The 13,994-nt window shown below is 36.1% G+C and overlaps 1 protein-coding gene across 1 annotated transcript in view; it reads right to left on the reverse strand.

Moving 5' to 3' along the window:
- Window positions 1-11,094: 11,094 nt before the first annotated feature.
- LOC140160217 (gamma-aminobutyric acid type B receptor subunit 1-like) overlaps window positions 11,095-13,994 on the reverse strand; it is a 35,786-nt gene continuing 32,886 nt past the window's right edge. Inside the window, exons 8-12 of the mRNA XM_072183494.1 lie at window positions 13,340-13,437; window positions 13,021-13,084; window positions 12,564-12,653; window positions 11,603-11,758; window positions 11,095-11,159 (exon numbers count right to left, since the gene is read on the reverse strand). Coding sequence (XP_072039595.1) covers window positions 11,095-11,159; window positions 11,603-11,758; window positions 12,564-12,653; window positions 13,021-13,084; window positions 13,340-13,437 — 473 coding nt within the window. The remainder of the gene's footprint in view (window positions 11,160-11,602; window positions 11,759-12,563; window positions 12,654-13,020; window positions 13,085-13,339; window positions 13,438-13,994) is intronic.

Consider the following 13,994-nt stretch of genomic DNA (forward strand, 5'->3'; position numbering starts at 1 on the left):
CTAAACATCGATAGGAATTACAATTGAGATGTTTATGCTCGACTAATTAAGCTGAGAAACTGATCACTTGACAAGGCCCATTGTAAACGAGTCTGACCCAATGACCCTGTACCCAGACTTTCGTCTCAAACGACAATGTGACTAAAGTGACTGGATTGACAAACAAATGTAACTGATATCTTGACGTGATTTGACCGACCTGTCAACCGATAAGTATTATATAATTTTCACATTAAATAAAATATATATATATATATATATCAATTTTAAGGTTATAACTGGTACCAAATTACCGACTGACCGATCGGCTGACCGATAACTAACCTGTTTTGACGGACTAACAATGACATGACAATTTTACTGACCTATCGACCAAGTGGCATGATACCTCGGCACGATACAAAAGTAACTTCAATCAATCGGAATCGGAACGGTAAAAACTCTTTTACTTATATTTATTTTGAACAGTAATTATTTATTATAAATCACAATAAAGCTTAATGATAAGCTTTTATATAATAATAAATAAAAACAATGTCATTTTTTACACTTTTCAGTAAGAATAGAATTCTGTGTAATCGTGCTATACATTCATTTATGTAATTTTAATGTGCTGTTGAAAGTGCCAAACTGAAAAACTAATATCAACACTTAGTCTTTGCAAATGCAAGACATGTTAGATTTGATAAGGCACCGCGTACAGTTTGGACCTATAGCGCTATCGGTGTCCCGATAGGTGTCGATGGCTCTTTCAATCGTACCCGGAACATTTACAGAGCTATTCGTTTTATTTAAATAAAAACCGATAGCACTGTGTAAACGATTATTATTATTATGTTCGATACAATTTATCATATCTGCAGGGTACGACAGAGAGAACAATCGGCACATATCGAGGCACCTATAGCGGTATGGGACCAAATTATACCTGGTTCCTAACCTAGTTGTACAGTAATGTAGATTTCAAACACTGCTATTGGTTTGGTACGTACCTGTAGCTTTCAGATTGACTACGGATTTGTATTATTGACGTGATCCCTACTCGACAGATACGAAAACGCTAGTAATTTATTGTGTAATGTAATAATACCATTCAAACGTTCTGACCATTGCTGAGTTACATGATATGTGCACATGCTATTATGTGTAACCGCTATACCCTGATCTAACTTGTTTTGTGCATACGGATCCAAGAGTATATTTACATTGATTTTGGCGTTCTCATACTGATAAATCCTGGATATCGGAACTTATACTGAACGTTGAGGGCGGCGTTATCGACAGCGCAAAGTCGTTGCTACCATGGTTTCTACCCGTACTGAGAGAATCGAATAAAGCACTTCATATAATGAACGGTTTGTAATTATCTAGCATTCGGCAGTCGCACTGTGCGGAATATCCTTATTCTGATGGTAAGAAAGTACCGTGCAAGGATAACTGATGTGCATATAGTTACAGTGGTTGGTATTAGAATGATAATGTTAAACGTTAAGTTTAGCTATCTGAGCCTGTTCGACGACGTCGAACTTTGTGCGCCCTAAATTATAACCATACAAACTGTACCTTTTCTTACAATGAGAGATATATTCATTACGTAAACATTCTTTGAGAGTGGTTATCCATTTGGAAGTCATGCATACCTAATGAAACATAACACTGGGTAAATCTTGCATTCAGTTGGAAAATACCAAACTTGGGACTCGGATTGATCATTTCATTTACCTTCAGACCTTGGACGACACACAACTTCAGAATAACGATGGTTCATTATATATTCCAGTTGGATAAACCCCGACTGACGTATAGGTTATGTCCTTTATGATCCAAATCGATTCTCTCGTGTGTCTAAAATTTTCTGGTCAAGAATAGAGACTAGGGACCCACGTTCTTATACTAGTCATCTTTCTGAGCATGTGCTGGCTGATGCTACTAGCTAGATCCGCCCACTCTAAACTATGTCATTCATGAGCGAAACCAGGAATCGTTAGCCCAAAATATGGGTTTCTTCAAAGAAATCCGTCCTATTCGTTTAGAGGCTGAATCTACCATATCCTTAAATTTAATTGGAAATTCAAGATTTTCAATACAGGAAGGAATAGGGTCAAATAGTCCAATATACGCGCGTATGTCCGTATTGTAGCATTTTTTGTTAATGTTTATGCCAACAATTTTGTATCTTGCATTCAGACCAAGTGTGATATAAAATTGGATGGTTTGAACTCAATGCACAAATTTATTGGTCGAGCTATGAGTTTTAAAATATTGGACGAGACGTAGTCGAGTCCAATATTTTAAAACTCATAGCGAGACCAATAAATTTTGCATTGGGTGAAAAACTCATCCAATTTTATCATTATTATGTTTTCAGAATCTTTATTAAAAATACAAAATTCAAATTTTTTTTCGTGATTTTTTTTTTTTTTTTTTTTTCAAAATCGACTGATCTTACATGCCTAGAGCAAAAAAATTGGAAAAAAAAAAAATTGATTTTTTTTCGGCCTATTTCCGGACTTTTTTGGCCCTACTTCCGGAATTCCATAAGTTTCCATAACACTTACATCAATGGGGATCCATTTCACCAAAATTTATGACGATTCGTAGCGCTTCGTAAGTCTCAAAATCCATCGTAACTATATAACGTATTGTAAAATACATTTCACTAAATTATTTACTAATCTGCACTTCCCAGAGATTGCCTACCAACACTAGAGGAAAAAAATGGGAAAAAATCCTATGTCTCATGAAGTTACGTACTCGTTCCGAGTCGTTCGTAAGTTGCGAAATGATATAATTGAATTATGATGGTTAAAAATATGAAGTAATAAAGTGTTTATAATGATATTTGATAGGCAATAAACTGATAAGTAAGTGTAACTTAAGCTACAAAAAACAGAGTGCAAGCCTGCAGCCAGTGCAAGAGCCAAGGCAACAGTGCACTGTCTTGGGCCGTGGACTATATTTGCCGATTTCATAAGCTTATCTAAAACCCTACCGTGTCTGTGCTAACATCATTCACACCTTGCAGAGTCTTAAATTAGTTCAAAAAGTGATATTTGGCACTTGGCAGGTATAAATCCTCTGCTTTGGTCAGAAAATTTGATAATTTTTGATGTCCGAGCATGTGAGATTGCAGAATTCTGCACCTTTTACGTAGTGGTTTAGCACCGGTTTTTGCTAGTTTTTTGTACTTTCCACAGATATTTCAACAAACCACATTAATTTCTTCATTTCTTACCAGCTGAAACATGCATTTAGTACACCACAACGTTGATTTTCAAGCCTAGAATCATGAAATTAAACATCTCTTTCCGCGTCCGTAGAAAATCAAATTCTCCCGGTTTGACAGCAAAATAAACAAAATCGAGTTCATGAATGAATAGTCTCATTCAGTGCGTTTATGTTCGCTAGTCTCACATACGGTCGTTGCTGTTTGCAATGCATTAAAATTGGCGGCAAATCGGCGATTTTAAAAATCACGGGGGATTGGGATCCAGGTGGCGCTAAAATTGGATTCGAAATGCATCCAATATGCTATTTTCTTGACGTTTTAAACTGTGTGGAGAGGTATAGGAAGCAAGATTCTGAAAACATAATAATGGTCTTTATTGAAATCCTTCTGGGGGTCCAAGTATTTAACATGTTCAGTGGCGTATCAGGGTCAGTTGTCTGAGGGGGGCAGACACGTGGCATCGTTTTGGTCGTGTGTTACATTGCTATGTAAAAAACACAATTGTACATTATTTTAGCAAAGCAACTCATTTGGGTGTTCAACTTCCTAACCACACTGTAATTGTACGAACGAAGAAGTAATTTCGTTACACACGTTGTAATTTGTAAATGGACATACAGTATACCACTTTACAATATAATGCGTAATAAAAACAAAATGCTGAGATGTTCCAGCAGACGCCTGCAGTCTTCCTATTTTTTTTGCTCCGAATATTATAGAAGCATAAAATATCGTAAAAGGGGGTAAATTTGGCAGACAGGGGGAAGTTTTGGCAGCTTTTTGAAGGCCACCTTAAGTGTAACCTTATATAATTTATCAGAATTGATTTCGCTGAAAACAATTTTGCTTGGAAGAAAACCGATTTCTAAAAATGAAAGTAACACCTGTATGCGTAAGTTACCTCTTGATATGGTAATGCATATATCAATATATCTTGCGGTTAAACATAGCTGAATATCATATTGTTACTATGAGTGTAAAATTTTGTTGCCGTAAAAACATTCTCTTATAACACATAACATAATGCCAATTTATAAATCTTACATGTAGCTATTTAGGTTTGAAAAAGCGCAGAGGATGAGTATTGTACTCAAGCAGAGTGACATTTTTATTGGAGCAAAACAGTTTCATGTACATAAACCAGAGCTGATTAAAATAACAGTAAAAAAACCGGCAAGTTTATATTCAACAGTATTTTGAAAAGATCCCTTCAATAAATACAATTATCTGAATGAGGTACTTGGGCTGTTTAGGTCAAAAATTCGAGGTCAATGCACTCAAAAATTGAATGAATAGGTTACGTACCATCTTCTATACGAACCAGTGTTGCCCGGTTTATGTGTTTATTACTGTACCAGCTTTACATAATCATCCCAAGCTCTGCATAGGGACGAATAGATATACGTATACATGTTTTTGATAATCATGTACCATATAAATACTCTTGAATCAAAGAACAGGGATCACGCGGCACCGTCAATAAATTATGCCGCCCTCAGTTAAAACACCGAATAAATACGCTTCGCTGCTGATTCATTGATATGCTGCCTTCTGGTGTTCTACGTTTTAGATCAATTAAGGGATCAGTTTTTTTCTCAGAACATTAAAAAATGTGCATAACGTATTCGTCGTCAGTATATAGAATATACGGCGAACACGGTATTATGTATACAAGGAGACAAACAGACAAACCCACAGATAAGCGATTGTAAAGTTTAGACCAAGGTTAAGTTTTGCTAAGTAGTCCAGTATAAACGATACAAATACCACCCTTGCAAATACTGTGATCCAAAGGGTTCGAGACATATTTGTATCATCCGAGTGAAACGTGGTAGGTCTGTCTATGTATAAAACTGGACATAACGTATAAGTCAACGTTGACGGTGACGCATTATTTACGCATAGTCTGTGTAGTAATTCCTAACATATTCAGATAATAATGACCATGTATTTGTAGTGTAAGAATGTAATATATTGTATAATACACCTACTTGTACATAGCTAATAACAACTTGGTTTCAAGGAAATAAATGCTACACAAGATTATATAAACCATCGTTATAATGTGCTTATTTTGAATTTGCCTTCACGCCAGGTGGCGCCAAAGGGATTACCATTTTTTACTCTTTGAATTAAGGGGTGGGTCACCCACCTTTGCACAGTATCTTTTGTGGAACATGAGAGCACATCAGACATGTCGAATTGCATTTTGAATACGAGAAATGTCCTTCTGATATCAAATAATTTTGATTTTTTGAAATTCGCGATATAATACAAATTTTATGGTAAATGATTAAAAATTAATATTTTTGAAATTTAACAGTCCTCGAAGTAAATTGTATAAATCTAGTGATCTGTACTTAAAATGTATATAGCTGGGATGAAAAGCCGTCCATATGAAAATATTGACCTTTCGTATTGAAGATATAGATTCCCCTCCCCAAAATACCAACAAAATGTATGTCTTTTTGAATATAAAAGGTCAAAGTTTGCAATTAATGGTCGGCTTTTTATCCTACACACAGTTTATGTTCAAATTATAAAGTTTATTTTGAGGACTGTTAAACGTCAAAAATGTCAAAAATATCAACTTTTAATAATTTGCACTAAATGTTTTATTGTATTGTGAATTTCAAAAAATCAAAATTATTGACATCAGAAGGACATTCCTCGTATTCAAAATGCAATTCGATGTGATCTCAGGTCCCACAAAAAAATACTATGTAAAAGTGGGTGACCGACCCCTTAACAATGATACAATAGAAAATTACTGTTTAAGAATCTCGCTTTCCAATACTTTGCGGTCCGGTCACCAATGATTCACCTCGTAAAATGGCTCATTACTAGTTATTAATGAAACTGAGGGGGCAATAATGATGAGTCTCGTACATATACGTTTATGGAGTCGTGAATGCTCATCGTTTCTGATATGCCCGTGTAAATTCACAAAAGCGCACGTTATAGTCCCTAGTCACACAATACGTAATCAGTTAAGTAACCTTTATGAACAAAATAGGCAAATTCTGAATTCCGCGATCGTATCTGTGGGTATCATTACAAAATACAACACGAACGCACGACTTTGGATATTAAATGATGAGTTGGCATGTCATATGGTGGGATTCACTTCCGCGTCACGCACACGCAAACAGTTTGATGTACATAAACCAGAGGTGATTAAAAGAACAGTAAAACAACAAGTTTATTTATTCAACAGTATTTTGAAAAGATCCCTTCAATTGATATCTGAATGAGGTACAGGGATCACGCGACACCGTCAATAAATTATGCCGCCCTCTATAGCTCAGTGAAAACACCGACTGAATACGCTTCACTGTTGATTCATTGATATACTGCCCTCTGCCTCATGATCCCTCATCTCAGGGATATGAGACTGCTCATCTTAAATCATCAATGTTTAGTGGGTCCTCAGTTTTGTTGCCCCACAAGGTAATTAAATAAAAGCTGTTTCAAGCCACTGGGTCTGTGTTTGTTCCTCTATTGATCAATTTTACTTTCATAGAACTATTCTCTTTCTGAAAATAATAATAATAATAACAATAATAATAATAATAATAATAATAATAATAATAATAATAATAATAATAATGATAATAATAATAATAATGATAATAATAATAATAATAATAATAATAATAATAATAATTACAATAATTTCGAACGAATGAGACACGTGAAAAAGTAGTGTTTTTTTATTAGTGTTTATTTTTTTTAGTGTCCAACTCAAAAGCTATTTTTTGGCTCACCTTCTTTTCCATGTCTACGGTGTTATGTGTATTCTGCGTAGTAATACCTCCTGGGTGAATCACATTGCGCATTTTAATCTGCAACAAGAGCATCAAAGTTTTGTTAGCAAAATCAGTTTGATTCCATTGAAAAACACCACTAAAATAAAACATGGATATCTTATTACAAAAGACATGATCAAATGACATTTTAGTTATGTGACAAAAGTTTAAATTTGTTTTCTTAAACGTCAGGATTCTTTTTCTTTGTTTTGTTCTGCAAAATAACTCTTACCTTTGGAATAAATACGAGACATAATGTAACAGTTGTAGAGAAGAATATAAAAAGTGATATAAGCGTATAATGCGCATTAGGCTCGTTCACGACGATTGAAACAGGAACACCGGTAAATGACATAATTACGACTGAGTAAATGCTCATACCTACAAAAAAGAATATCATAGAATACCATAAGGACATAAGTGCTTAGAAAGAGGGGTCAAGGCCGGGTGCCAAGGAGGCCATATTATGTCCAGCGAGGGAATTCGCTCAACCGAGGAGGTTGACTACACGACAACATGTCCAGGGCCCACGACGCAGCCTTTACAAACGTTCCTCGGCCACTCTGCTTGGACGTCAGTCACGGGTCAACGGCAATGGGGGACGATTGCTCACTACAAGGGGAAACTGAAAATAGTTTTAAGAAAGAATGAACAGTTTACCAACCCAAAGTGTTACATTTAAACAACACAACAAATAAACACATATCCTAACCGGCACACAACCATTGGGTTGGTAAATTTCTTTCTAACAAGGAGATAACCATTCATTACCAATAAGCTTGGAGTCATTCAGTCCCGCCATTTCAATCTTACGAGTTTCCCAAGCAAGAAAAGCGCCAAACACAAGAAGTAAACCATTGACTATAAATAGCGCCCCCAACCAATAGCTTTGCCATCTTGACGTACATTTCACTAAGAGCACGGTGATTATAATATCATCATTATTGGGATCCGTCTGTAAAATAATACAGATCAGTGTGATTAGATTATGTAGTAAATATTATACCGATTGTACACTTGTTCTGTATTGTCAAATGGAGCCTGATATTGTGATTTGCAACTTCAACAGAAATCCTGCGCAGCATAATGATGAAACACTTGTCCAACCCTAACAATTTCGGCAAGCAACCTTTCTTTACTATTTTCAGTTTTCTGGTGAACTCTTTACTTTCATCGGTTCCAAATATCTTAAGAGTTTAATCGTTTACCTTGATTCGCTGTGGATAAGCTATTACAAACCGAGGATCAATGAATTCCCACAAGATGACAATAAGTATTTCAAAAGCAGCCAATGCAAACACCTGGATAATAAGCTGACTGTCCTTTATCTGTTGCATGAAACAATGTATAGATTAGTGTCGAGATCGAATATGTAACCACAATGATGTGTTTTTGTATAATGCCGAATGAAAATTTACTGTAAACCGTCCCTATATATAACCCGTATAGCGTGCCTCACGTGATTTGCCTCGCACATTTTAGAAAGGAACTCCTAAGTATAAGTTATATTAATAAAAGTTATTTCTTTCTGACGAAACAAGTCTGAATACGACTTGAAACTATGGGCGACACAGATTTGGCATTTTGAACACTTTATCGGAGAATGTGCCAAATGGAATTTTGCAAGAAAAGTAATTCATTTTTTCCGAATTATACTGTAAAATACTGTATTACATGGATGCTACAGGCTGAGTCAAAAAGAAGTAAACTCATGTTTTAGGTGCTGTAACTCGGGATCTGCAAGAAATCTGCTAAAAATAAAAGTACTACTGAAAAGAGCAAATTCTACACTTCTAAATAAAAACAAGAATTGTTGCAATTGCTCACAGCAAACTACAGTTATACTCATTTGAATACAACCACCCATTTTTGTAGCTGCACACGGCTGATTGATTTGCATCCATTTCAATTTTGACGAATCAGCAAAGTGCTAACAGGATTTATTGGTGAAAAGACAACTTTTAAAGTTGCTTTTAATTAATATTCAACAAAGTCCATGACGGTACTATAGTTTATAGGGATACCAATTCAAATCCTAACGAACGATCCAGCAGAAGCTTAATTGAGGAATGTTGGGTAAAGGATTCAACTGATCTTTGGTCTTGCTGTAACGCATGTCTAACTCGAGCAATGTTCACTTGTGATCTAGCAGTTCGTGGTCTGCCTGATGCTTCCGACTGTATCTCCCATGCACATTGAGCTTGTTCACATTCTTATATACTGCTCCCTTACATAAAACCCGGTTAGCTGTAGGAAATTGGAGACGAAAAAGATGCTGAACTTCAGTGGGACTGAGTTTCATGATACTTCGTCGACATAAACGTGCGCTCCCGTGTGGTAAATTGTGGTGCCATGTTGTCATTTGGCCCGTTTTATTACAATGTAGTGCAATGAGGTAAAATTCATAATTGAAAAGAGCTCTTCAACACGTAGGAATTATTGATCGTAACCACACCTGCCACAGAATTTTATTTGCATTTGAATATCGCGCCTTACCAATCAATATAATAGGTAGGCCCCTACTTGGGAAGTGAAACCGTGTGCAGCTACAAAAATGGGTGGTTGTATTCAGATGAATATAACTTGAGTTTGCTGTGAGCAATTGCAACAATTCCTTTTTTTTATTTAGAAGTGTAGAATTTGCTCTTTCCAGTGGTACTTTTATTTTAGCAGATTCCTTACATATCTCGAGTTACAACCCCTCAAACATGAGTTTACTTCTTTTTGACTCAGCCTGTATGAGTGATAAAAGTTATAACGGGTAAGAACACATGTTACAAAAAAGCTGGCACAAAGTTGACTAAACTAATTGACACGCACCCTGACTGGCTTTGGTGATTTCATCGCAAATATGCGATGCACTCGCCACGTTTTCCCAAATAAGGCACCAAATGAGACAGAAAACCCAATCACTAGACACGTGGTAAACAGCTGAAAATAAAATAACATTAATCAATTGATGACAATATCGCAAGAATTATATTCGCTAGTCAATTAACAGTTATATACATTTGTATTCGTTAAAACATGACAATTATTCACAATGAGAGGTACTACTATTGACCCTCCTTGGGTTTCCATCTTGCGAAATGCTCTAAGTTAGCACCAAATTACTTGAGATAATTGAAAGACCATCCTTCAAACTCATTCTAGCGGAACATGCCACCTTATTCTGAGGTAAGATCGACCGTCGAACATAAATGGTAAAGGCATGGTTAAACAGTGATGATTATACTTTTATGAATATATTCTATTACAAACCTCATGCATATTTTTCTGCCATCTGATTGGTTAAAATTGGGCAATATTTGGAAGCAAACATGCCCAACAAACAGGCTACTCGTCTCACGGCGGTGTTTGAGAAGAAGAACATTTGTATGGTAAGCTTCATTTACTACATAAGTAAGGAAGACCGGTCTTGACTAAGCCTAGCCTACTGATGCCTAGCTAGTCCTATGTCTCGTGGCCTATTTTCTTGCGGGTTTAGCAGGGTCTATACTTCCCAACCCAAGGCCCCGAATACAAAATGCTTTTTTAACCAATCAGAACCCAAAAAAATATGTATGTGGTGTATAAAACAAATATTGAGATGGTGAGAATTGTTTCCACTTGGTGATCATGAGACCATGGGTCTCAAGATCACCTCGGGGAAACAGTTCTCCCCATCTCCCAAAAGTTTTGAAAACACTAATCTAGTAAAACGAAACCGTGGTTTTCCAATGTGCGTATATTTTAAAATATTTGTACAATACCTTAGTGACCAATTCGTATTGTTTCAAAGTTAGTAGGTTGACGTCAAGACCAAGTAAAATAATTGAGATATAAGCGAAGATTCCACCAACTATGATGAGGTTATTCAGTCGTGGGCTGCTCATTTTGATGATCCTGACATGTTAAAAGATACAAAGTTGCCAAAATTCAAGATTTTGACGAAAATTGAAATTATACATCAGTGAATGAGTCCAGGTTCCAGGACAAATCGACGTTGCGACTGAAAGCTTCAGTCTTCAGTTGGGTTGTGATGCAAATAACCTTGAGTACCGGACACTACCGGTATTAATGACAATCGGCGAGGAATGTGATTCGGTCCCAGCCGTGTGACAGTTCGGCCTGGACGCCTCCTACACGGTTGAGGGATGGTTGCTTCATAATTGCAGTTTTTCTACATCTAAAAGCCAGCGGACACCATTTTGACACCAAGGATACTCGTATTTTAGACCGTGAGCAGCGTTGGTTCGAACGTGGCGTGAAAGAGGCTAACTGGGTGAGAGCGGAGCAACCATTCCTCAACAGTGGAGGAGGCTTCCGGGCCAAACTGTCACACGGCTGGGACCGAATCATAAAGGACATTCCTCGCTCATTGTCATCAACACCGGAAGTGTCCGGTACTCAAGGTCATTTGCATCACAACCTAGCTGAAGATTGAAGGTTTCAGTCGCAACGTCGGTTCGTCCGTCAAAAATAGGTATGCCTGGTTGGCCAGATTTATTACCATCAGTTTTTGTAGTATATACCTTTGAGCTTTGTTTAGTGGCCTTTAAAAAGAAAAAAAAGGAAAAAATACTTAACCTTCTATTAGAGTAAATAATACTGAATGTGAAGAACGTAATTGCCATACATATTCCCAATAATGCTATTACAGACAAGACGACGAATAGCGGTAGCGATAATATCTGATATTCTTCTTTCTCAGTAAAAGAGTCGGCTGGTGGCCTCCCATCTGCGATATAATCATATTTATTTAAACAAATTGGTGTCAAAAATATATAATACAACTGGTGATCGTTAAGACGAGTGAATGCGATTGTTTCTACTATGCCGTATTAAACCATATAAACATTCACACAATGTGAGAATCTTGCAAGCATGCATTATTTTCAATTTGTACAAGCAATTTAACCCTGGTATCATTAGAGACGTATACACTTTTCAGGCTTTTTCAGACCTGATATACACCAACGTTTTTATTAAAAGGTTTATCTAAAGTTTAAAATCGCTTGAAAAAAGGATAATTACATACAAACAAACACAACAAAAAACATGACGAAACAAGACACCAAAATCAAATGCGATTTCAAGTTGAGGATTAGGATTGAGACTTACATAAGGTATGAATAAGCAGTTACGTATTAGGATAGGCTGTAAGGAATATCCTTCACAAACAAGGTAGCGATAATTTGTCATGATTAATAGCCATTAAAGTGACAGTATATGATCCTTGGCATTACAGCTTCTGGACGAATATCAACATGCTTATGATTCTTTTTCTTACCTTCCATCTTTGCTACACAGCATATACAATGGGTAAGAGTGTTGAGCAACTACGCATGCAACAGTTTGTTAAATTACTCAAGGTTATGTAAAAATCGTGTAATTTATGCAACGTTTTTGCATGCATGAACTTAAGATTGCAAAAGTTAGATATTGCTCTTCTGTATCGTACATCTGATACTGGGATCTGTGCCTTTATCAAGATTGAGTCATGTACCGATGTACTATTCATATGGACGGCAAAGCAATATTACCTGGCCAGTAAACAGAAGGATTGGTTCCCCATCGTAACTTGTCTCCTTTATTTCCTGGGTTATATGTACCTACAGCAGCGTCTGTACCATCTGCAGAGGAAAATGTCAACTGTTTGAAATGTGCAGAATAAGCTATGAATGTACTAACACCGACATAGGGGACCGGGGTGGTGATGGGATGCACCCCGGACCCTAGACACAAATGACAAAAGTTAATTTAAATAAACATTATTCCACCAAACATTCTCGCCTACCAAATGTTGAATTACATAAAAACTCAAAGAAACATAATGGGCAATATTGTCAGCTTTATGTATTTTTATTGCATGTTTCATACTGCAATAAATTGGGCAATAAACATGATTATTATTAACATCCTTTGACTGATATTGGGCAATAAACCTGATTATTATTAATATCCTCCGTGATGTATGCCAACATATAATCGATCACTTACTTTGGTTTTGTCTGATCTGCATTGGACCTAGCCTATCTCCAGTGTTTGTATACTGTACATTACCCTAGTATAAAATGATCAAAATGGTAACACGATATAATAAAAAGCAGTTATTTTATTATCCCGATTGAAAAAAAGAAGAATGTTGCTTGTGAATAATCAAACATATTGTATATACATATTGATTTTGTTGGATTGAAAAATCAAATTAAATTCTTATCATCAGATTTAATATTTGCAATATATAGGAATTAAAAGAGTATAGATTCCTGTTGAAATGGAATTTTTTTTTACTTTCATTTTGTTGGAATATACTTACACTAATTCCTTCAAAATTAGTCTGGCTCATTTGATCGTAAAATATGCGTGACATATTATTGTTTGAGTATGTAAAATTCAATAATGACTGCGGTGGATCTAAAAACAACAAATACACAACAAAAACAAAAACAAAAGGGAACGATAATTGCTTGATAGTCAAACTATTAGGTTTATCGACTGATTTGTTTGATTGTTTGTTTACTTGTTTGCGGTTGCTTGGGTGATTGGTTTGACAGGACTTGCATGATCAGAAAGATCATTAATTACTAAACAGAATTATTTTCATGCTTTTCAGCTTTCACACAGCATAATGAGACCTGCCCTTCCGAATTTAACTTACTCGTGGACACACCTTACAAATGAGTACACATTACATTAGAGAATGAATTTGGAGAAAACCTTATAATTACAAACACTCGCTGAGCAGCAAGACCTTCACTCTAAGCTTTTAATCCGATAAGCTGATTATCTATTTGTTTTCATGAATTAGAAGACATTCTTTGATGTATTACTGAGCTCAATCATCTGAAATTACTGGATCGTGAGCCACCCAGGCTGGTGGCTCAGCATAGTATTTTATTAACAGAAGGTTTTCTCCAAATTCGTTTCCTAATGTAATCCGGACGAAGACTTTCCACATAGCCATAACATGT

The sequence above is a fragment of the Amphiura filiformis genome, chromosome 9, assembly GCF_039555335.1.
Source record: "Amphiura filiformis chromosome 9, Afil_fr2py, whole genome shotgun sequence".
In the NCBI taxonomy this organism is placed as follows: Eukaryota; Metazoa; Echinodermata; class Ophiuroidea; order Amphilepidida; family Amphiuridae; genus Amphiura; species Amphiura filiformis.